The sequence below is a fragment of the Ammospiza caudacuta genome, chromosome 12 (genome assembly GCF_027887145.1).
Source record: "Ammospiza caudacuta isolate bAmmCau1 chromosome 12, bAmmCau1.pri, whole genome shotgun sequence".
NCBI classification, from domain to species: domain Eukaryota; kingdom Metazoa; phylum Chordata; class Aves; order Passeriformes; family Passerellidae; genus Ammospiza; species Ammospiza caudacuta.
Window position 1 is genome coordinate 12,971,434 of NC_080604.1, and position 24,986 is coordinate 12,996,419.

General features: G+C 42.3%; 1 protein-coding gene across 5 annotated transcripts in view; it reads left to right on the forward strand.

The window, feature by feature from the left end:
* The window catches only part of SLC6A6 (solute carrier family 6 member 6), an 84,929-nt gene extending 60,185 nt beyond the window's left edge, over positions 1–24,744 (forward strand). For all 5 annotated transcript variants that reach the window (XM_058813077.1, XM_058813074.1, XM_058813075.1 and 2 more), the window contains 10 exons: positions 3,794–3,926; positions 8,163–8,297; positions 10,215–10,318; positions 10,433–10,557; positions 15,208–15,320; positions 17,997–18,134; positions 19,179–19,281; positions 20,149–20,249; positions 20,945–21,115; positions 22,932–24,744. In XM_058813077.1, coding sequence (XP_058669060.1) covers positions 3,794–3,926; positions 8,163–8,297; positions 10,215–10,318; positions 10,433–10,557; positions 15,208–15,320; positions 17,997–18,134; positions 19,179–19,281; positions 20,149–20,249; positions 20,945–21,115; positions 22,932–23,072 — 1,264 coding nt within the window. In that variant the 3' untranslated portion in view covers positions 23,073–24,744. The remainder of the gene's footprint in view (positions 1–3,793; positions 3,927–8,162; positions 8,298–10,214; positions 10,319–10,432; positions 10,558–15,207; positions 15,321–17,996; positions 18,135–19,178; positions 19,282–20,148; positions 20,250–20,944; positions 21,116–22,931) is intronic.
* Positions 24,745–24,986: the final 242 nt, after the last annotated feature.

Here is a 24,986-nt window from a genome sequence, read left to right on the forward strand (position 1 = left end):
CTGTGTCTGTAGCAGAGTTGCAGCAAAGGTTGTTCAGTGATCTGTGCTCCTCGAGTAGCTCTCCCTGCACTTTGCAGCCACTTTAACTTGTGTCCTCAACAGTTTTAGACACTGTAAGCTGAACTCGTCCCTGGAGTCTTGCTAGGGAGGAGTTTGGCTTTGTAATCCTACTGGGACAGACATACTGCCCATAATTCACTGTTTCATCATGGGCAAAACTGCCCTTAACAGAGCAAGCTGCCTCCAGGAGTCATGACACTTAGAGGACTATTAAAAATAGCTGCTGTCTGTGCATAAATAACTATTGATGTCTTAAAGTAAGAGCATAGATCATGCAGCACTGTTGTAATAAAAGTAGCATAGCTTCCACATGGTGCAAGCACTGAATATCCCCATTTTTTTTTCCCAGACATGCTAGTATTCTTTACAATTCTGAAATTAAAAATAGTTCTTCAAACTATTCAGGTACCAACTACTTGAGGTACTTCAGGTACCATGCTGCCACAGACAATACTGGCTGCCAGCCAAACAGCTACCAACATTGAAAGGACAGGTAAATAATTAGTCTTTAACTGAAGATATCCATTTTCTTTGTGGCACAATTAATTCTGGTTTAATTCAGAGCTTTGTGAGTATTTGGTTTCTGAAACCTAATGCCATTTTTATTGTGGGACATTTATATAGTGTCCTCATCAGTTCTGCTTTGTACAACTAGTGCTGCCCAGGTATAATTGACCACATGGATGCATTAACCTCTTCAGGTTGAACTTCTCAGCCTGGCTGGATATATTGTGCAGCCTGACATTTTAGTTCATTTGAATTAATGTTTGGTGCAAATCACATGCTTGCTTGAGCAGCAATAAAAGGGGGTTAAGAAAATCAGGCTTTATATGAGGAGACTTACCTCTTGGTATCACATGCTTCAGGTCTTATTTCTGAAGATTTTATTTTGAAGTTCAAAACCTTGCAGGCTTACACACATATTAATACATAAGGGATAAGTGTAATAGGGTAATTAGGGTTGAACAAAACCTCTGATTGTCTGGTGCTGGCCAAGTGTTTATAAATATTTGGTAATCAGCAGACTTTATTCGTCCAAATCCCAAGAAAGACCATCACATGCTAATGGCATGTAATCCTAAAGGGAGCCGCACAAAACACTAAACAAAATCTAGAGCAGCTGTCTCTGCCTTGAGGAGCAAATGTGAGAGTCTTTTAAATTGTTTAATATTCTCATTTTAATATTCTTCTGTACAAACTCTTCAGTGTTAATTATTCTTATCCATCCAACAAAGGGTGCTTCACCTTTCCTGGTTTGAAAGGTCCTGTCAGCATTCACTTGATTAATGAGCTGGAATATCCCCCAAGGATTGCATAACTCTCTTCATTTTATTTTTGTTTATGTTGTAGAGCCAGTTACAGCTCCTGTTACATTTCCATATTGCACACACTAGAACATATTAATGTTCAAGGGTCAAGAACTCCTGTTTATAACAAACTCAGCCCCAGCCTGTTGTCCCATTGATTATAAATGAGTGACAGTTAATGACAGCATCAGACTATAAATCTGAATGACTAACAACTCTGTATGTGATGGTGTGAAGGTAGCTAGTGGGCTTGGCTGAATCTCAGTAGCTTGGGGGTTATGTAACAAGATTGAAGAGCTATCAGCACAGCCCAGCTCATGCTCCTTCCTGAACTTGAATTTACAGGATCAAATATCCGTGTTGAGTGCTTCTGCAAAAATATGTAGGGCTAGAAGTCATAAAAGAATTGTAATGCAGAATCTCCCCTAGTAATTCTGAGCATATTCCTTGAGGAAGTCAGTCTTTGTGGGATGGGATAAGCAAGAAAAGCATAGAAAAGCAAGATATCTGGCTCTCAGTCACCCACTGGGGTGTCTTCCAAAAAATCCTGAAAGAGTTGCTGGGGCAAAGTCTAGGAGAGATGGCCACTTGCTTTTAGTTCTGCTGTAAAAAGCAAAGAAGTCTTAGCTGAATGCATTAATAAAGCTCCCTGTTCCAAAAGGCATTTGCAGTTAATTATTCACTGTTTCCCAAGAGCCAACTCTATAGATTGCCTTTTTAATATGAACTGCCCCTTTGATTGGAAAATTGCCATTTATTTTTTAAAAAGGCATAGAGATTGTGGCTGAACTTTTTCATCTTATAAATGTATTTTCTTCTTTTGTATATGCACAGCAGGATTTTCCTTTGTTTCTTTAGACTCAGGTGAAGCAAGACTGCAACTTTATGCCAAATATTCATTACTGAGGGAGTTCTCATAACTATTGAATAGCTGTGCTGATTAGGGCAGACTTACCCTGTCTGGTGCCATTAGTCCTTTTCCATAACAAAATAGACACACGTTCAGAGAGAAGAAAGCATTTGGTGTGAGAACACGGTCACACAGGTAATCCAAGTGAGCTTGGCAAGCAGAGATGCAGAAACAGATGGGCACGGGCTTGAGTCCTATTAAACTGGTCAATCCAGGGCTTTTTCCAAAAACTAATTGCAGATTTTCCATCAGTGACTTCATTCACTATTATTTCCATGGTAATAGCAAAAAAAAATAATTCATTAGTTCAGGGGAAAGGCAAACCACCATGGTCTGTCTTGTACTGGATCCCCATGCAAAGCTGTGACTCCCCACACATGAGCCTGACCCAGACTGCTCTGGGCTCTGCTCTCCTTGACTCTGGTGAATGAAAGTGCCTGACTTTTACAGCTGCCTGAAAGAAAATTTTAACTAATAATTAATAAAAAAATTGTTAAGCAGCAAGTTCTCTTCTGTAGTCTTGGGGCAAGGCATTTTTTTGGTAATAGAGGTCAAAACTTTTCTTTGACTAAAAAAATCTTGCTGAGTTTACCAGGTTCATTTGCAGAGTTTTAGCTTAGTGAACAGTAAGAAACAGTTTGTTCTTTTACATATTTGACAAATGAAGTGTTGAGTATGACAAGGCCTGTGTAGTGTGTGAGGACAGTGAATGTTGCATGAAATTATTTGAAAAATACTTTAAATTAAGTACGTAATGGTAAGCCACGAGAATTTTGAAAAAAAAGAAGCCTTAATGAATATTTCCCCTCTGGATCAGGCTCTTTTAATGGTTAGATGTTGCTCCCTTAAAACGCAGCTCAGGAATTACTTTTTATTTATTAATCTAAGTGAGGGAACAAAATTTCCCAAATAATCTGGTATTAGCTAAATGAGACGCCAGTGCTGGAGGTGCTGAGGGCAGGGGGCAGCACCTGGGCAGTGATGGTTTGGGGGTCCCAAAGGGAGAAGAGATGATGGCTCCAACCTTCACCCTGCAAAGTTACGTGGCCTGACACTTCCCTGCATTGCTTTTTCCCTTTCCTCCTCGTGGCAGCCTTGCTATGAACTGAAAAGGAGCAAAAACATGTGGATACAGGTCATCTGCAAGTGTCCATGATGGAGACATGGGGTGTACCACGTGGGGTGAAGGCAGCTTCACTGGGGCAAGCTGTTTTTTGATCTTCAAGAAACCAAATTCTCTTTTATCTCATATTGGGGTGTTCATAGGCTGCTAAAAAGAGCTGAAGGTTTTTAAATGCAGTATATTGAATTAAGGAGCCCCACAGACATAGGGAGATGTAGGTTTGCAAAGCACAGCTTTGGTCACATAAGCCACTGACTTAGCATGTGTTTTGAGAGCAGAGATCTGTCTGTGCATCAGCTGCCCTGCACACCATCATGTATTCTTAGCCATCACAACAGAGTCTGTATCAACTGAGCTCCTGCATCTCTCATTTGTTTCCTTTCAAATATTCAGGCGCAATGTGCTGAGCTTGTCCTCGGGGATTGAAGATATTGGTATTATCAAGTGGGATCTAGCACTGTGTCTCCTCCTTGTCTGGGTGATTTGTTTCTTCTGCATTTGGAAAGGAGTCAAATCCACCGGGAAGGTAAGTGCTCTTTTACCCATTCTATAATCATTGCAGATAGAGATGTTAGGAATACTAAGTAATGCTGTTCTGGAAGATATTCACTGTTTCCTGGAAAAACTATATTTTTCCATTGAGTAAGAGAATTCAACTGACTTTTGAAAGTCATTATCAATGTCCAAAATTCCTGTGAGTCAAGGTGCCACTACTGAAAGGGCATCAAGAAGCAGACACAAGCACAGATTGAGCCCCACCTTGGCTCTCAGAGGATGAACATCCCACTGGTGTCATGAGTGCAGAAGGTCTCAGGCCTGTGATGGATGGTGCTCTGCACTGTGTGTCTGTGTTCTCACTCCAGCCAAGTTCATCCCAGTGCAGCAGGATGGGTGTTAACAGAGATGTGGTAGGGGTGTTGTGGAGGCACAGCAGTTTTGAAATGCCACTTGCTTACAGAAGAGTTCTGTGGGGACACAAGGCTAAACTTAGGTAATCCTTCAGGAGCATTGTCACTAACAAAGATCCTACATAGCTTGTGGGTTTGGTCCCATCACATGCTTTTCAAAATCATGTTTTCTTGTAAAGGACAACAGTTGCATCGCTCCTGAACATCCTGCTCCATTGCACATCTTGGCCAGGCACTTGTTGTGCAGCATAATACTATTGCCCCTTGCATTCAGTAGTGGTTTTATACCTATTTTCATAAGTTTTTGAAGCCAATGTTTGTGTAATTCTTAGCTTTCAAAATTGCTTGAGGCACTGTTCAGATAAGTCTGACAGAGGAGGAAGGATTTCAAAGTACTATGTTCCTCATATTTCTTCTCAACTAGGTGGAAGTGACCCCATAAGTGCCCCTCCTAAGAAAAAGGCCACAGTGTGAACTCATCTTTTATAAGTCCCCAGAAAAGTCAGGGGGAGAAATTCCAAGTGCCTCAGCTGCAGAGAGAGCATCATTTAGCACTTTTAGCTTGTGGCACACTGCAGCATCAGCCAGGAGACAAAACTTTGTAGGAAGCCTGACCTCATGAGTTCCACTGCTGACTAAACCCCTTGCTTTACTGCAGTTCCTGCCTTGCTTTCTGTGATTTTTATCAATGGGCCTCATTAAAAAGCTGGTGCCTTGCCCTGGATTCCCTCCACCTTTCCCCCGAGGAGCCGCTTCCACACCTGTAAAGCATGCATTGACAAAAATGTTTGTTTCTCTATTCCCTCTGACCGATGTGACTTAGTGAGGAGATTATGCAAGTTTTATGGTAAAGGTGGGTGCAATAAATCTCCTGCAGCAGCAGGGTGAGAGTGAACATTTCTGCAGCGCTTTGACAACCCTGGTGTCTGCTCAGAAAATGCATTCCAACCTCCCCGTGGTGCTATTTCTGCTCCCCATGAAGATAAAAGGTTGAAAACAGGTCTGTAAAAATCAGACATCTAAAAACCTGTGTTCTCTGCAAATCCTGCAAAATGGTCTCATGGCTAAGGCAGGGTGGTTGGTAGGAATTCCCTCTAAAGCAGGGTGGTTGGTAGGAATTCCCTCTAAAGCAGGGTGGTTGGTAGGAATTCCCTCTAGAGCAGCGTGGTTGGTAGGAATTCCCTCTAAAGCAGGATGGTTGGTAGGAATTCCCTCTAAAGCAGGGTGGTTGGTAGGAATTCCCTCTAGAGCAGCGTGGTTGGTAGGAATTCCCTCTAAACCAGGGTGGTTGGTAGGAATTCCCTCTAGAGCAGCGTGGTTGGTAGGAATTCCCTCTAAACCAGGGTGGTTGGTAGGAATTCCCTCTAGAGCAGGGTGGTTGGTAGGAATTCCCTCTAAACCAGGGTGGTTGGTAGGAATTCCCTCTAAACCAGGGTGGTTGGTAGGAATTCCCTCTAGAGCAGGGTGGTTGGTAGGAATTCCCTCTAGAGCAGCGTGGTTGGTAGGAATTCCCTCTAAACCAGGGTGGTTGGTAGGAATTCCCTCTAGAGCAGGGTAGTTGGTAGGAATTCCCTCTAGAGCAGCGTGGTTGGTAGGAATTCCCTCTAAAGCAGGATGGTTGGTAGGAATTCCCTCTAAAGCAGGATGGTTGGTAGGAATTCCCTCTAGAGCAGCGTGGTTGGTAGGAATTCCCTCTAAACCAGGGTGGTTGGTAGGAATTCCCTCTAGAGCAGGGTGGTTGGTAGGAATTCCCTCTAAAGCAGGGTGGTTGGTAGGAATTCCCTCTAAAGCAGGATGGTTGGTAGGAATTCCCTCTAAACCAGGGTGGTTGGTAGGAATTCCCTCTAGAGCAGGGTGGTTGGTAGGAATTCCCTCTAAAGCAGAGTGGTTGGTAGGAATTCCCTCTAGAGCGGGGTGGTTGGTAGGAATTCCCTCTAGAGCAGCATGGTTGGTAGGAATTCCCTCTAAACCAGGGTGGTTGGTAGGAATTCCCTCTAAACCAGGGTGGTTGGTAGGAATTCCCTCTAGAGCAGGGTGGTTGGTAGGAATTCCCTCTAGAGCAGGGTGGTTGGTAGGAATTCCCTCTCTGCTCTCCACGGCATCAGAGCTCGTGCGGCTGTGTAGCCAAAGACCAACAAAACCATTGGGAAGTCTCCAGGTGGCTCCATTAACTTTGGGGTCAAAGAAAAGTAAACTGTAAACTCTAATGGAGGACTTGAATTATTTGAAAAGTCTAGTTTACTTTAGTAGAGGGTTGTTTATAGCACTTCCCTGCTTTCCAGTGTGTTAATGGCTCTTTGGAGAGCAGGGTGGGGGTGGGGGGAAGCTGTAGTTTTCAAATCTTTTGGTAAAGCTTTGGACAAATAAATGTGAAATCATGATGGAAAATATTAGTTATGCTTAAGCTTCAGATAATGTGCTTGATCTTAAAAATTCCTGCAGCATTGTGAGAGAACCTCTACCTGCAGTGCAAAGACTTCTCTGTGGGTTTTTGTTCATTTGGTTCCTGCAAATACATCAAAACTTTTTTTTGGTAGGAAAACTTTGATTTTTTTCACAGTCCTGGCTTATTTGAAAAAAAAAAAAAGAAGGTGCAGAAATCCTCCTTTTATCCTGGTTTTGGTGAAACTAGGCTAATGTGCAATACATGGTATTTGTGGAAAATGCACAGAAAACTCAGAGATAATTTAAAAGAGCATGTATGAAAAAATTTCCTTTCATTCTATGAAATCAACCCCACTCTGTGAATTATTATGGCAATGCAGGGTTTGAGTTCTCCTCTTTATTCTCAGAGGACACAGTTATGAAGAAAAATGGAGCATCCTGGGAGCTTTGTAGTAGTTAAGTAAATTCTGGAAAATAAAAATGCATTTTAACTCATGGCAGCAAACTGTAATTACCTGGGGGAATCATCTGACTCCAAGAAAAATGCCCTTTCTTGGACAGTAGTGACTGTAACACAGCAGTTATATAAAAAATGAGAGAAAGCACTGATTAGCAAAGAAAGCAAAATGTTAGAGGTCAAAAAGTGTGGGTCTAAAGATAGAACTGTCCAAATGCAAGCTCAATTAACCCTCGTGCTGGAGATGAAAGCAAAGAGCTCTTTCATCAAATGAATGAGGAGATAACAAGAAGAGAAAAAGTAGGCTGTTATTCAAAGAGAGTGGGAATAGAGGTTAAAGATAATGAAGACATATTTTCAAACTGGATGAATAGAGCCTTAGTTTCCAGTAATGATGTTGCTGAATAGACAGCAAGGGCAAGAACGAAGTTATAGGACTGGAAATTACCACTGTGGAGGCTGATGCCAACCTGAAGGGCTTGATGTGTTCAAGGAGATAGGAAGGGAGAACCAGGAGCATAGACAAAATGACCTTCACCTCTGCACACAGTTCTGGGGAGGTTGACTGTAGGAGCAGCAGTGGGGCTGCACAGCAGGGTCAGAGGTAGCAGCAGAACTTGTGAAACAGTTTGCCATTTGTAGGTTTGAAAGTTCCAATAAAGAATGAGGTAATAATGTTTCAGGGGCCCTCAGTGAGTAAACCATTTCCCTTCCCTGGCACTTGTCATGTGAGGAGGACAAACACAAAGGCAGAATTTGAACAAAAGTCATGAATTGTACAATATCAGGTCTGAGTGATGTGACCATTGACTGGGCCCTCTGGGGGGATTCATGCAATGCCTTCAGGCCTAAGGCAGTAAAGACCGCCAAACTAAAAGTAGACACAGAAAATCAGGTCAGACCCTTTTTAGGTATGAGGGGGCTTTGAATTCCCATTGCTTGACCTCTCTTGGTTATGTAGCTTTGGCTGCCACAGACTAAACATTCCTTTTTTTTCTTTTCTTATTTCCAGGTAGTGTACATCACTGCCACATTCCCATTCATCATGCTCCTTGTTCTACTCATCCGTGGCGTGACCCTGCCTGGAGCTGCAGAAGGCATCAAGTTTTATCTGTACCCTGATATCTCACGGTTAGCTGACCCACAGGTACAGAACCCGGAGTGGGGAGCGGGCTGATTTCCTGTGCAAAGGGGGATGGTGGAGGGTGATGGTGATGTAATGGCAATCAGTTTTTTTCCACAGTCTTTAGAGGTCCAAATATAGCATGAACTTTAATGCTGGGTTATATTTTCCAGAGCTCTGCTTGAGAAGGTCACTGTTAAATGTGTTAATGCATCTTTCCATGTGTGTGTTTGTGTGTGTATGCGTGTGTATTTTTTTTGTGTCAAAGGACTCTGAGGCTGTAGACTCTGTCCCGTTATACAATCTCAGCTTTCTTGTTGGTCAGGTAAGGGAGATGCATTTTTTTAATGAGGATAGTCTTTAGTTTCAAAGGAAAGACACGTGAGCTTCACAGGTGGAACCACAAGCAACAACTGTGAGTACCAGTGTCACTTATCTCCCACTGCTCAAGAGGACGAGACTGGGAGAGAAGTGAATGAAATTACAGAAGAATGAAAAGCCATGCAAAGGTGGAGAAAATGCTTTCTGAGGCACAGGAACTACTTGCTTAGCCCTGGCTAGTGGGAGCCAGGCTTACTCTTTCTGTATAGATAGAAATTCTGTCTGTGCTCACGGAATGCAAGTATGGGACACTTGAGCAGATCAGCATTGTTTCAGCCAGCAGTGTTCATGTGAAAAATGAAAAGTACAATATTCCCCCATGAAAAAAAAAAAAAAGCAAACAAGGGATCTTTGAAAATAGTAAAATGTTTGTCACAGTAATAGGAAATAACATCTGTCTTTGCTACTGCTTTCTAATGAGTATTAGGTTAAAATAAAACTCCAATGGTCACTAAAGCACTGAAGTAGGAAAAGGGTAATTGAAAGAAATATCATGAAAATTTGGTTCTTTGTCTAGTCTTGTCCTCTTTTACAAGACACCCTTTTCACAGGAGACATTATATTTTATGGTTTAATCTTCTTTTATGGGACCCTATCACGTTTATGATCTACTGTTAGCCCCAACCAGAGTGTCAGCAGATAATGTAGGAGAGGTTCATGTGAGCTGGCTGGCTCCCACCCACAGTCTAGCAAAGGCATCTCTCTGAGGAGACAGGAGTCTCCTGAATCTTCTCAGCAAGGTGCTGGAAGTGATGGTGGGAGGGAGGAGGTAATGGTCCTCAGGCTACATTCACACTTCCTCAAACTCCTTGGTGGTTTCCACTGGTGTTAGCAGACTTGAATTTGCAGAAAGAAGAGAACAGATGGGATTCAGAGGATGTGTTTTGATAGCTTGCTATGTATTTACTAGCCAAGAAGTTCATAGTATATGGTTATTTCACTCTGTGTTTTTTTTAATGTACTCAGGACAAAGAATCATGAGACCAAGATCAGATATGTATCTTATAAAGTGCATTGTATTTTGCTTGTTTTCCCCCCACCCCTGTGGCTTTTTATCTTGCGTTTGAACGGGTACAAAAACAACCAGAAAGCTAGAAAAATAAGCACAACAAATACACAAACCTGTTTCTCAAGCTTTTCACATCCTCAGTTTAAGGACTGTCGGCTGGCTCTAACTGAAATGAGTTACAAGAGAAATGAGCAATGTTATAAATACTTCTGCATTTCCCATTGCACTGAACACGTTTATTGTTGTGCCAACAGGAAGGATCAGCTGAATGACTAAGAAACTAGAAATACTGAGCTTCTCTGGGGAGGGGAAACAGGAACTATTGTAGAGGTTGTGTTCTTCTGGGGTCTGATGCTAACAATTTTCTTTTCCTTGTGAAAGCCAAACTTGCGAATGTGTTGTTCTCTTTCCCTGTCTCCCTGGTCCTTTAGCTCTCACCCTCAATGGAAACAATTATTTAGTAGATTTTGCTTAGTTTGAACTGTGTGTTTGTGTTGATTATTGCAATGCAACAATGCTGGTAATAACAGTATTTCTATCTTTCCCTTTAGGTCTGGATAGATGCAGGGACACAAATCTTCTTCTCATATGCAATCTGCTTAGGAGCAATGACTTCCCTGGGGAGCTACAACAAGTACAAATACAACTGCTATAGGCAAGTTTCCATCTAAGGGGGTTTAGTGTTTTAGCTAAATGATGTAAATAAAGTAGGGACAATGGGTTAATTTTTTTTTTAATTAACTTGCTCCATGACATATGTGTGACTTAGGGACTGTTTGCTGCTGGGATGCCTGAACAGTGGTACCAGTTTTGTGTCTGGCTTCGCAATTTTTTCCGTCCTGGGCTTCATGGCACAAGAGCAAGGGGTGAACATTGCTGATGTGGCAGAGTCAGGTACGATGGTGTTGGTGGCAGTGGTGGTGGGCACTGCCGCCCAGCGTGTGAGCAAAGTTCTGCAGACCCAATCAGCTAACATCTAAGTGATAAAACAGAACAAGGTTTCCCATAATTGCCAGAAAAAATAAGCACGTTGTTGATTTGGGCTTTAATCTAGAGCAGTGAGGGTTAGCTGGGGTTGTACTGTTTACTCTGTCTTGATTAACAGGGCAGCAAACACATTTCCTAGATTGTGCTAATCCATTTGAGTAGAGATTAGAGCTAAGATAACTAAACCATTATCCAGAGTCCAGAATGCCATTGATTCAAGAATTTATTCCATCCTTCTTTTCAGACTGCCTTTATTTCCATTCAAATTCAAATTGTCCATGTTTACGTATCTTTATAGCTTAGTGTTGCTTGCTCACAGCACTAGAGTAGGATTAGCACATTGGCCTTTTGAAGGGACACACACACATACATTCCCAAATCTCACTGAAAGGCAAGAGAAGTTGGAGAGCTCCATCTCCAGGGTTTTGTGGACCATTTCACCTGCAGGAACTCTAGGTGTTGCAATCCTGCATTTGTTCTCTGCAGATTCAGTGTGAGGTTGACAGAACTTTCAAAGTCCATTTTGAAATCTGATGTACACTTAGGTTCCTCCCTTATTCCAGAAGTGTCCTTCCCATTAACATTCACCTATGTACAGGCAGAGGTAGAAGCTCTATCCTCATAGCTTGTGACTGTATCTCAAACAAAACAGATGACATTTTTCCTCTGTGCATTTCTAGTCCATGAGGGCAGGTGTAACTATGTGTTTTCACATAGAACAGACAGATTAGTTGGGAATTACCATGGAAAAATAATGAATCAGGCCTTGACAGCCATGAGGCTTAAAGCTAATCAGATTCTAGTAATAACAATGTCACCTGAGTGCACTTTTGATATTTCTTTTTAATTTTTTGAGCACTTTTAATTCACCTGCATAGAATTTGAAAGCTTTCCCCTGCAAACATGCTGTTAAAATGAAAAAGTCAATATATCTTCTAATCACATGGATCTGGGAGTTAAGTCTTTAAGAAAAATGTCTCACTTCACAAGGGCTAATGAAAAACTAATGGCATTGATGGCACCGCTGGATTCTTGGGTGGCTGCAATTGGCATAGCTCTTGCAAGTGCAATTAGTAACAATCTTGGCCATAATGCTTATTTGAATTGGAGGTTGATTGCTTTGTTTGGAAACAGGAAGCAAGGGAATAATCCTATTAAATGAATCATAAATAGCCCTATTTTTTTATTTATATGTAAGTGGATCAATTCCAAGAGTACTATTTTTAAGTATTTGTACATTATGTTTTTATCTGGTCAATATTTATTCTAATTTTTATTATTATATCTCTGATAGAGGCAGCTACATTCCTGTCACCTGACATTTCTAGAATTAAACAATTCTATAGTAACACTGGACTGTTAAGTAATCTTTAAAGACAAATTAATTCACTTAGTGTTTAAATAGCCTTTTTCCAATACCTCAAAAAGCTTTTTTTTAAAGGGTGGAGTTGGATAATTGATTATAGGGACAGCAAGGGCACAGACTAGTTTCTGAACTCGGCTTTTGATTTTTTTGCATATTTTGTTGCCTACTCCTTTATTTAAATCCATGTCACTGATGGCCAGAGATTGCAGCCGGCTCACCATGCTGTGGGTGCCCATCACTGCTGGTCTTTGGCCAAGTCATTTTAACATGACAGTAAACACTACTAAAATTATCCAAAAGTATCCAAACCACCTCCCATGTGTTTTCTTGCTGCTTTTCTCAGAGAGATAAGTGCAGAGCTACTGAAGACCCCCTGGGATGAGTGTCCCAGGACCTGCATGGGGCTCTGGGAGAAGTTTTCCTTTCTGCTTCTCCTCAGCACAGGAGGATTCAGCAGGTGCTTGAGCCTCTGTTTTCTGGCCTTGCCTTTTTTGGTTTCTTTTGGTGCAAGGTCAGAGCTGCTCCCCTGGGTCAGGCCAAAGCAAGCAGAGGTGCTGCCCCTTGCCTGCAGCACTTGGCAGAAGATGTTGTCCGCAGGGCTGAGTCCCCATCTCTGCCCAGCGAGTTAAATTCCTCCTGCCCTATCCATGACACCATTTGTTTGCCCTCCTGAAAGCCACGGGAACATCAGCAAATTTGCTGAGAGCAGAATCTCATGGCCACATTTTTTCCCAGTGCCAGATTCAGTGTAGGTGCCATGTGCCTGGGACACACTTGTCAGCCAGGGCTGGTCACTGCTGGCCTTCACTGGCTTTAGCAGGTTTACTCAACAGTTAACTCAGACTTCTGACTCCTGAGTGAAAGCAGATTTTAAATAAACAGCTTCATTTTCTTTTGAGAAATTCTTTTAAAGATAGAGAGGAAAGCAGTGGGAGCTCAACAAAACCATAGTGAGTCCTGTCTAATCTGTGTGGCCTCTGCTTGGCTGGAAAAAATACTTTACCACCCGTGCAATTTGTAGCACTGTTACACCAGCACAAGATTTGCTTTTTTTTTTTTTTTTTTTTTTTTTTTTTAATTCCATCTGCAAACAAATTCAGATTAAGCTTGTCTGACAATAGTGCCTTGGGTTTCCTGGTGCCTGCCTGGTCTCTGCCTCTGCAGCTCTCCAGCCATGCCACAGCAGCCCATGGCAATCAGCCAGTGCATGGGCTGGGATCATAGCAGTGTTCACTGGCTTTTAATAGCAGCCACAAGTGTTTCACTTTTGCAAAACACTCTTCAAAACAACAGGGTTTCAAATTAAATACAAATTTTAGATTATTTATGTTTCAGTTGAGGGCTTGCCAGGAACATTTTCTTTCACATGGACTTTTTATATTTCAACACTTAGTTTCAAAGGAAAATCAAAATATAGCTCAGAGGTCAGGGCACTTGGTATTAGTTGGTATCACAGTGCAAGAACAGTTTCACTGGCCAAAGCATACAAATTGCAGCAAATTTTGAGGAGAGCAGTTTTACATCTGTCTCATCAATTGCACAGATCAGCTGCAAATGCCATCTATTAGCAGCTCTCCCTCAGAGAGGATCTACTATATCCATTGGATTAAGGAGAAAAAAAGCAAAACTCCCCAAAATTTGAGACATTCACGAATTTTTTGGTATCCTCTGGCATATAAAATCTTAGTTGTGTTTCATTAAAATAAAATTAGTTGTTTGATTGTTGGCTAATTTGTATTTATTTATGTTCAAATATTTTCAGTGACTAAAAGTTTTCTTTAGTTTGAAAAAAAAAAAGTCATCTCATTTTACCTCTTTCTCTTGCTTCTTTTTCCATCTTTCTTGTTGGAAAGGAAAAGTGGGAGGTAGGGAGAGCAGTGTTTGAGATTTTTCTGTACAGACCAGAGATAAGATTTTTTTTGGCCCCACACTGCAGCATCTTTAAAAAAATCCTTTTCCCATTGAAAATTACATGAATCCACTTGAAAACTGGCACTTCGAAGGCTCCTCAAAGTAAACAAGCAGATGAGCCAGGCATTCCTGGTTTCACTCTGAATTGTAATCTGCCCTCAGAATTTTTTGTCAGCTTCACCAAATTTCTTCATCTCCTCTGAGAGCCTGCCATAGATGCAGAATTGCCAATATTCCTGTCTCCCACTGGTGGAGGGCTCTTCCTCTCTCCACTAAAGCTCTCACAAAGGACAGCTGATAGCACCTGGCTGCAGGTGAGGGTGCCTCTGGAGAGGAGCACTGCACCTGTGCTCCGTGTGTGGGTACAAATGAGGTGACACCTGCCCACAGGGCAGGCCAGACCCCGCCTAGGGAGGAGCACTCCACACTTTGGGTCCCAGAGCAGAGAACCTGGGCACTCAGCCCCCAGCACTCAGCCCCAGCCCTGCTGCTCTCCTACACTTGCAGCCCATCCTGCACTTGGGGCTGATGATGGTCATGCTCAGTGTCACCGTGGCAGGTCCATGTAGGCTGACCTGGATAGGGGCAGATGGTGTAACAGCATGGGGAAGCAATTTTACACAGTGTGATTTTACACCCCAGCAGTTCCTAACAGCAGTTTCCTCAAATTTCAGTTGATAAAATTAGGAGTAGCCTTGATCACTCAGTGCAGCAGGGAGGGTTTGCAGAAGAGAAGGAGCAAACTCCTTGGAGTGCAAACCCCAGCTGAGAAAAGCTATGCAGGGTTTGGAGGTTGCATACAGAGGGAGGCAGTGGTTGCATTAGTGGAAATCTCAGGGAATGTTTATAGCAGAGTCCCCTTCCCTGCATGCAAAAGAGTTTCATCATCATCATCTTCATCATGACCATGTGGGCTAGCAGTGGGATTCTGCCATTCCCTTGGGTCACCCCTTGTCCCCCGGCCCCAAGTCTGTCCTGTGTCCATGCAGGGCAGGTGTAGGACAGCTCCATTATTGACATGTTTGAGACAGATGTTAAAACTGGAGATCTGTTAGCACTGGCCTTGGGGGTTTGCCCTTGGTTGCTGCTGTAGTCATGCGTGCTTCGATTTCAGATAAAAGAGCCAAACTCTTTCATTTCTGGTACTCCCAGCTGCGTTTGGATTTATCTGAACGGAACCAGGCATCCCTGAATTTGAGGGTGGCTGCCTTTACCAAAGAGCTGGTACTTACTACTTTTCTTCCCTTCCCTTCCCCCCTCCCTATTTTCTCTTTCTCTAGGTCCAGGCCTGGCCTTCATTGCCTACCCAAAAGCTGTGTCCATGATGCCACTGCCCACCTTTTGGGCAATCCTTTTTTTTATTATGCTTCTGTTGCTTGGACTGGATAGCCAGGTTAGTACAATGGATAAGGGATGTGTGCCTTACTGTGTCAGCACTGCTCACTGAGAAAAGCTGGTTTTACAGGCGTGAATTAACAAGAGAAAATCTCTAATGCTGCTTGAGAGGAATTCATCTGGGTTGCTTTTTAGTGTAGGGGCTGCCCTTGATGAATCTAGAACTGTTGATTCATTATATTGTGTTGCTCAGTAAATCTTTGTCATCTAGGGTTAGTAGGGTCTATCCCACTAAGGCAGTACTCCCTAATCTAAATTTCACTATTTCACTCCTGTCCGGCCACAAAATTCCACCATTTTGGTCACAGTATTTTCTTACTTTGGAGAAAAAGCTGAATCATTTTAAAACATAAAGGACTGCAGTAGTCTGCTCCACAGAGTCCTTTGTGCCATTGCAAACACCTGCAGGGTGTATACACCATCATTAAAAAACTAGCAATTAATAACCACTAAGAGTAAGGGTTTTGATGGTTGCCAAGTGTCAAAAAAGAAAAGCAAAGTCAGCATGAGGTACAAAAAAGCACATAGTGTTTTGTACAGTATATCCAGGGTGTTCAGTGAGAGGACAAAGCTGCAGCCTTTTTTGGTGGCTTTGGGCTTCGAGGTGCTGAGCAATGTGGGATCCTGCTGACTTTCACGTCAGCAGCATGCATTCAGTACCTCCAGACAGGCCAGAAAGCATCTCAGATTCCAGCTGTACTAATTTTATAGCACATGCTGCTATTAATTAGTGAGCATGAAAAAAATCAGAAAGTTCGGTCAGGAAGTTAGGTTATTTTTCCCAGTGGTTACTTGTAGGAATGTTGGACTAAGTACTGCCAAGGAACCTGTAAATCATTTCTAGATAGTCTACTTACAAGGGAACATGAGTGACTAGGGATTATGAAATAACAACATATTCAAAATTGCCAAAATTTTCTGCATTCAAATGGAAAGTCACTAAGACTAAATAAATAAATAAATAAATATGTATATATATATGGATGAAATATTTCTGTAGCCTAAATGCTCTCTCATATAAGGAGAGCTCTGTAAATGGAATTTTTACCCAGTTGTTGTGTACTTAATCTCTGACATTTTTTTCTCATTTCATTTGCTCTAAATTGCTCTTTATGGTTTAATCTTTGAACTCTACTGAGCAACTCTCAATTGCGCCTAAGTAAATGTGAAAATAGCCAATGCTGTGGTTCAGCAACCCTATGCTTATGCAAATTGGAAGCTGTCTAGTAATTTTAAAAAGCTCCTCACTGCGCAGAATGATTAAAACTAATTGGAGCGCTTAATTTCTCTCCTCCACCCCTCTGGTTTTTTGGAGTGCAGTCAAGCAGGTTTCTGGAATGCCAGAGCAGTTTCAGATCAAATCAGCTCAAAGGAAAGGGCTGCATTTAAAAAGAAAACCAGTTTTACACAAGTCAAAGTACCAAGACAGGAGGCAATAAAATTTGGTGGAGGACAAAATCTGTTTGCAGAACAGTCTGTATTTCCTAAATAGAACTTCAGGAAATAGGGCAGGGTTGTTACAGGGCATTTCTGGGTGCTGTAAGAGCAATGAGGTGCTAGGTAGGAAAATGCAGCTTTTTCTGAAATAACTTCTTTTTAGGTTCCTCATGATAAGTTGTTAGTTAAGATGATGTCTCTACTTAAAGTGAAGATCTTTTCTACGGAGGCAGCCTTGATGGATAGCTCCAATCCATATCCTCATGTCTTCAGTGAGCTTGGTGCTTTTGTACCTTGCCAGGCTGAAAGTACAGATCAGTCAGAAGATCCCTTCCGTGATTTTACTTGGGGAAGTTCAGTAGTTGCTTTCCTCCAGGTGCAGAAAGATCTGGTTTTTAATTAACTTTCAACTTTTATTCAAATCCAGTTAGTGTTATTTGTTTAACTCAAGTTACACAGTTGTATAGTTTTCCAAAGACAAGTAAGTATAAATACAGTTATCATGAAGTGATATAAAGACTTTTAGCTCATTTATTCAGAGCTTCATTTTTGGTTTACAAGTGCAAATAGTTTGCCAGATCACTGAATGTGGACTGTATGAACAGCTCCATTATTGCTGCAGAAGTACCCAGAGCCTCAGTCAGAGACACTGCTCTCACAGCTCCACAAAGGACATGTTCATTCAAGAAGAGGTGTTGTTTCACATCACAGTATGCTTTGCCTTGGCTGGATTTTCACTAACAAACCCAAGAGCAGAGTTATATCAAATTGTGGAATTAACCTAACTGGTATCTGTGATGTTTTCCTGGTACATCAGCAAAAGTCTGGGAGGTACTCTCCTAGCTTGGACTTTTTTGAGTGTTTTCCTTCTGCCTCTTCTCTAGCATACATCCTGTGTTCATCTGGAACAGTGACAGCATAAAAGCCACATAAGTGCCTTCCTGTCATCAGGCACATAAGTGCCTCCTTCATCCTTGTGGCTTGCATTTTCAGAGCCCCTTTTTAGCTCATAAGGCTTCTAGGTAATGAAAAAAAATTCTGAAAACTTGTTCCAACCTGAAAGCTACCCCCAGGCTCCAACCTCAGGGTTACAAAGGAACGGTTTCTATTCCTTTATCAAAAGCTGTGCAGAGCACAGGGCTGGGGTGGTGCTGGGGAGGGTTTGTTCAAGCAGGAGCCTGGATGAACTGCATGGTAACCTTCAAGTCATTTCTCCACTGTTGTTTTCCCCGTACAGTTTGTTGAAGTTGAAGGACAGATCACGTCATTAGTTGATCTGCACCCATCCTTCCTAAGGAAGGGTTACCGACGGGAAATCTTCATCGCTATAGTGTGTTTCCTTAGCTATCTTCTGGGACTAACTATGGTGACTGAGGTAAGTAGCACCAGTGCTGCAAATTGCCTTCTTCTTCAGCCATTTTTCAGGCCAGTTTTAGCTGTGACTCAGATTGCAAAGAATTAGTGACTCAGAGAAGTGCTTTTTAGATGGACAGAGCATCTTTCATCCCTAGATCTGAAAGCATTTTGAATGGGAGTTACATGTCCCTTCCCTTTTCAGTCTCAGGAACAGAAACATGAAACCTCATTAAATTCAATCTGATCTCAGGTACCAGTCAGCATGACTATGAGCATTAACATCTAGTTCTAAATGATGAAACATAGAGGAAACCTTCAGCAGAGCACTTTAAGAACCCATCCAGTGGCATGCAGGGAAAGAGATTTTTATCTTACACAGATTTGAATTGATTAAATTCCACTTGGTTTATTCTAGTGTAAACAAGACAGGGATATGTTCCAGTGCCTGCACTGTTGTGATATTTATCTTCAAAATAAGATCCAAGTCAGATTTTAAAAACAAGTGGAGGAGCATGACTGTGGGAGGTAAAATAGCACCTGTAGCAAAGATGCCCAAACCCCACAGTTTTTCAAGGGAAAGTGCAGTGTAGTAAGAGTAGAGTCTCACAGCAGAGTATAAATAGAGTTATAAAACAAAAAATGAACTATTTTCATGAAAGTAGCCCTTTCACTCAATAAATAAATGAAGACCCTCCTGATGAACTGACTTCATTTTTAGTCTTTTTAAGGTGTTAATGTTAGGAGGCAACCATTTGTTTCTTTAAATGTTCATCCTGAAATATTTGTAAGAAGGAAAGATCTAAGTGTCTCAGTAGATTATATTAAGTGGCTTAATTTTGTTTAATCATTGTCTTGTTTGGAGTTATTCCTGTAGTAAACATGCATATTCCCTGGGGAAGGTAATGCCAAATATTTACCTTACCTGTTTGCCAGATGCTGCTTCTTGTTGGACAGGAGTCATTGGGATGTGCTGGTAGATGTTACTGGGGGCTGGGCCTGAATTCTTGGTTTGTTTTTTTTTTTTTTCTGTTGGATCTTAACAATTTTTGTCTCTCTTTTACAGGGTGGCATGTATGTTTTTCAACTCTTTGACTACTATGCAGCTAGTGGTGTATGCCTTTTGTGGGTTGCATTCTTTGAATGTATTGCTGTAGCCTGGGTTTATGGTAAGTGAGAATCCTTTAATCTCATAACTTTTGATGAGTCACTGACAATTTTTCTAGCTAAATATTTAATCATCAGCTGCCCCAGAGTCTTCTTCGCAGCAACAGACACATGCCATTAATATAAATTTGCCCTGACCTCTTGGAGACAAATTTGCATCTGGGATGAATCCAAACTCCAGTGTTTTTTCCACCAAAAAATGCTAATTAATAAGGGCACAATTAAGCGTTTTCATGTGTTACGTTTAGAGGTGAGAGTTGAAAGTGTGGCCAGCCGTGAAAATTTCTGTTTGTCTCTCAGAGAATTTCCTTTCAGAGCTGCAGTGTCTGCAGGGACAAGCCAACCAAACAGAAAGTACAAAAAGAAAGCTGAAAGTATATTCTGCCCCATTACTTTTGGCAATGCCAAGCACCACAGTCTGACAGTGGCCTCTCTAGCTGAGCTGTGGCTGGGCAATAATCAGATGTTTGCTGATTAGGACTGGTTATTTCTCTGATTCTCCATGAATTCCATTGCCTCAGAAAAGCAAAACAAAGTCAGATTTCTGTAGAAGCAGGTGCACTGTTTGCTGTCAATGGTGATTCCTCTGGGAAGTTCAGAGAGTCTGGAGAGAGGAGAGGGGGAGTGACAGGGGCAGGAGAGATCAGCCTCGCACTCCTGCAGCCAAATAATGAGGGGAGGGTGGGATGGGAGACCCCCCAACCTTTGAGCTTTTCAAGAAAATCATCTTGGACTTCAAAGCTGTGGGAAGCATTTGAAGAATACATCTGACATCCTTACCTTCCCTTTAAATTACCCCTTGGGGAGCCTGGGAGAGCAGCTTTAATCCTACAGTGTTTACAGAGCTTTCATTTGCTTGGTTCTTCCAGGCGCTGATAATATTTATGATGCCATTGAGGATATGATTGGATACAGACCTGGTCCCTGGATGAAGTGGAGCTGGATTGTGATCACACCAGTTCTCTGTGTGGTGAGTAGTGACCTGTGCTCTTTCAAGTCTTGCACTTGGCAGTGCTAAGCCCCCTCTTGCTGCTTTTCTTCAAGGGAGGGCTCTTGCATTCAGAGGCCAATCTGCAAAGAGAAGCTGAAGGCTTGAACATACCTCTCAAAGACATCATGTTCTCAGATGTCAGCTTCTGACATGACAGCTCTCTAGTCTCTACTGTGCCTGCATGAATTGCAGTTGGCTACATTTAAGTGCATTTTTCTTAGGATTGGCAAAATTCTACATTCATGAAGAGAAAACTCACTCTCCAAAGAGCAGTCTCTACTTTAAGACATAGGACTGCTAGGCCGTTGTAATAAAGAGACTTTAGCAGTCTGAGGCAGAGCTTGGCTTGAAGTGTTTCATTGGGTGGGAAGAACATCCTGGTAAATCTTGCAGTGTACAGCAAATAGTTGAGCCCTGAAGAATTGGCAGTGTACTGCAGCTGTTCAGCACCATCTCACAGCACTCTGTCATCACACAGCAGATGCTATAAGCAGATGCAGATGCTCTTCCAATGATTGAAATGGAAGAACAATTCCCCCATTGGTTTAAAGTACATATGGTATCCATCAGCTCTGCCTTTCACTGCCTGTCTTCCTCAGGCCAGTGGTTGCACCACAGCCCTGCTGCTTTAAGCATTTGTTGAGCCTCACTTTGTTTTCCTTTCTCATCCACAGGGGTGCTTTATCTTTTCTTTGGCCAAGTATAAACCACTGACCTACAACAAGGTCTACACATACCCAGACTGGGCAATTGGCCTGGGCTGGGTTCTCGCCCTTTCCTCCATGATCTGCATCCCTATGGTGATGGTCATCCGCATCATTCGGTCAGATGGGTCACTCATTGAGGTAAGAGCAACCAATTGTCTGTCTAGAGGAGAAAGGGAGCTTTAACTTGTTGTGTTTTATACAAAGTAGTGCTTGGAAAACTGCCACCTTGCCCAGGTAAGGCAAATAAGGCTGTTAAAGATCACCTGTCCTCTGGGCAAACAGTAGAAAGAGAACAAACACAAAGCCTTCTGTCCCCAGATAAACACCAAGTGATTTTACTCATGTCCCACTTGTGCAGCTTCCAGCTTGGCAAATCATTACCTCCACGTGCAGACAAACATTCAAGGACTGGGGTGTATCTGAGTCTCAGGTTTCTCTTCTCCAGTCCCCAGGGACACAGAAGCACCATCCTTAAAATTGCTGCAAAAGCAAGATAAGGAGAGAGAGACCTGGGTCAAACCTGGTTGTGTGAAAACTCATTGAATTTCAAGGAAATTCAGATACACCTGTGGATTATGTGGCTCTCAGGCATGGTCTTCACTGTGGGGGACTAAATAAAAGTCAAACTCTCTTGACAGAGGGCTTCACTTTTTAGCTTTTAAAATTTGTGTTTATTTTATTTCAAACTGAAAAACTGGATCCAGATTGCCCTGGTATTTGGAAAGCTTTGTGTCTGACTGAGACTTGACAGTGCAGATTCCCTCAGGTTTGGATTTGCAGGAAATCTTTTGCCCTTTGCAGTTCGGTCTGGGCTCCTGTAATTTTTTTTTTTTTTTTTCTTGCAGTGTAAAGTTTTTAGAGGCTGTGCAAGCATGAAACTTTGCAGTTCTCTTCAAAGTTTTCAGATTAGTTTTCTTTTTGTCTAACAAGTTGTTCTTAAATGCAGCTCAGGGTATTCTTGGAGAAGAAAGTGGGACACTTTGGGTTAGGAAAAAAGAGAATAGAATTAAAAAAATACCAAACCCAAACATCCCAGAGCACAAACATTTGCATTTGTTTTCGTCCAAGTGTTAATGGCCTTTTTCAGCTATGGCCAAGGGCATAAGTGTTAATTTTCCTGCGTTCATTGTCACCATTGTCACCATGAGAGACAAGTCTAAAAGTAGCCAAAACACTGCTCAAAGCCCATGTTAGGAAAGGAAAGAGAGTAAACACTGGTCAGATGCCATTCAGTTCTTCCTTTGTGAACTGGATGTAGGACAGAAGTTGCCACTTGGCAGTGAGGGCTGGGCTGAGAGGCAGAGCTGTTTCTAAATGAGGGAGGAGGACACACACCATTTGCAGCACTGAAAGCCCAAAGTGCAGGAGCTGGGTAAAGCTCCTGTCTGACTTCCCTGCCTCGAGTCAGGCTCTGCAGCTGAGCAGGAGCTGAAGGCTCCACAGATCCCCACATCCCTGCAGAGCCACACATCTCCCACAGCCACCATCCCTGTCCTTGGAATGTCCTGCACGTGGAGACAGAGAGGCCTTCTGCTCATCTCCCCTTTGCTTTCCTCAGAGGGTTTCTGCTCTGAGAAGGGGCCTGCTTTCCTCAGAGGCCTCCTGCTCGTCTCCCCTCTGCTCTGCTCAGAGGGTTTCTGCTCATCTCTCCTCTGCTTTCCTCAGAGGCCTCCTGTTCGTCTCCCTTCAGCTTTCCTTAGAGATTTTGTGCTCATCTCACCTCTGTTCTCCACAGAGGTTTTCTGCTCATGTCACCTGTGCTTTCCTTGGAGGTTTTCTGCTCTTCTCACCTGTGCTTTCCTCAGAGGCCTTCTACTCATCTCCCTCCTGCTCCCTACAGAGGTTTTGTGCTCCTCTCCCCTCTGCTTTCCTCAGAGGCCTCTTTCTCCTCTCACCTGTGCTTTCCACAGAGGTTTTGTGCTCCTCTCACCCGTGCTCGCCTTCTCTCTTGCAGAGGATAAAGGCGGTGGCTGCCCCCAAGGAGGTGAATCGATGGTCCAAGGAGACAGAGAGTGGCACCCCCTTCTGCCCCAATGGAACTTCGAATGGCGGATTGATCAAGCCAACTCATATCATTGTGGAAACCATGATGTGAGCTCTCTCTGTGAGAGGATAAACCTGCTTTAACTGCCGTTTACTAACCATAGATTCTCATAGGACCAGGTTTACAGAGCTTTATATTTGCACTAGGATTTATTTTTATTTCTCACAGAGAAAGTTATTTTTTGTGTGTGTTTTTTTTTTTTATATTTTGTAAGGTAATCACAGCAGACGTCTCTCTGTAGAGGGAGAGCTTTCATATCAGACTAGACATATTACAAGAATTTACTATTATTGGGTTTTTTTAAATATATATATCTTTATCTCTAAATATTATACACCTTACCACTTGAATTGATTGTCTTGCCAGCAATACATTCAAGTCTCAGAAAGCAATTTTAGGTGCTGGTATGGTTGGGAGCAGGGTAATCTACAGAACACACAAAAGGAGCTCTGTTGAGAGTTACATTTTTTTAAACAATGCTGTTTCAAGAGAATTTTCAAAGGTGTAGTATTTCCACCCTCTGGTTCAACTGTGGTAAACGACAGGTGTCAGGGTCACTTCAGGGAGTGGGGAGAGTTTTGTTTAGTGCAGTCCCTGGGTAAGGAAATAGCCAAACAGCTGGAGTGGAGAGTTTGCAAGGGATGCAGAGAAGGTGGATGTGAACAGTGTTGTGGCTGTACCTCCCAGGGACAGCACTGGCACCCTGTCACACCAACTGAAGAGAACTTGGGGAAGGCATTTGCAGGATTTGGCATGGTTCAGTCTTTTGTTGTTGTTGTTTTTAAAATTTTTGACATTTTTTTTTTAACATAAGTGAAATGCCTGCTGTTTGTGTGTGAGCAGGGAGGTTGGGTACCTGCTCCTGAGTTTTCCAGCAAACCATATTTTGGTGTGGTTGCACTGGTGTAAACTTGAATTCTGCAAACTGGGAGGGCAGCCTGTCCCCAGGGCAGCAGGGATGAGCACAGAGCAGCCAAGGGGGGAAAGCAGCACCTGCTCTTAAGGTGTTTGCTTGCTCATTTGGACTTTGGTTTGGGCAGGAAAATAAAGGAATCACTTCTGGACTCTGACCGTCCAGAGGTGAACACAAACCAGGTCATCCCTGACAGGAGGAACAAAACCACTCACCTGGTGTAACTGGTATTGATAGCAGACATGTTAATAATAATAGTAATGATGATAATAATATCACACAGCAAACAGGTGCTTTTCATCCATGTATCTCAAAAATGCTTTTCCAAGTTTAGTAACCAGGATTTGCTTTATTTATTTATTTGGGGGAGGGAGGTCACTGCTGTTGGAGGAACAGACAAAAGGACTAAGAGAGTCCCTTGTCCCATGTTACTAAATAGCAGTAGTGGACCTGGAGGCCCCATTCTCCTTGCTCATCATTGGATTAACCCATGATTTTATTTTATTTTATTTTACTTTATTCTATTTTATTTTATTTTTAAGGGGGCTGGAGGGTGGCAAACATATTTATGATTCTTATCTGCTGAAGGGACAGGGCTCTTTGAAATTTAAATTAAAGCAAAGGGAACACATAACACTGAAATATTTTGTGTTGGTCAAAAGGAATTGGATTCCATTCCAGGTGAGACTGGGAAGTGAAGAGAAACCCCCTACAAGGAGTATAGGAGTGGGGGTTCCACTTCATGTAATGCAGGTGAATGTTTCTGTCCTGTAAACTGTCCAAAACATGGACAAAAGCCTTTTTATTATTTTTGAGGGTTTTTTCTTTTTTTTTTTTTTTTTTTTTTTTTTTTTTAACTTGAGCAGGTTGTGCTGGGAACGCATTCTCTGGCAAAACTCAGCCTTGTCACATGGGCATTGTATTAGAGGGAGAGAGGTTTTTTCTTTGATAACACAGGTAGTCTTTCCAGAGGTATTTAGAAGAAATACTTGATAAAAGCAGAGTTTGTATCTGCTTATTCTGTTGTAAGCTTAGTCTGTCAAGGCAGAGGT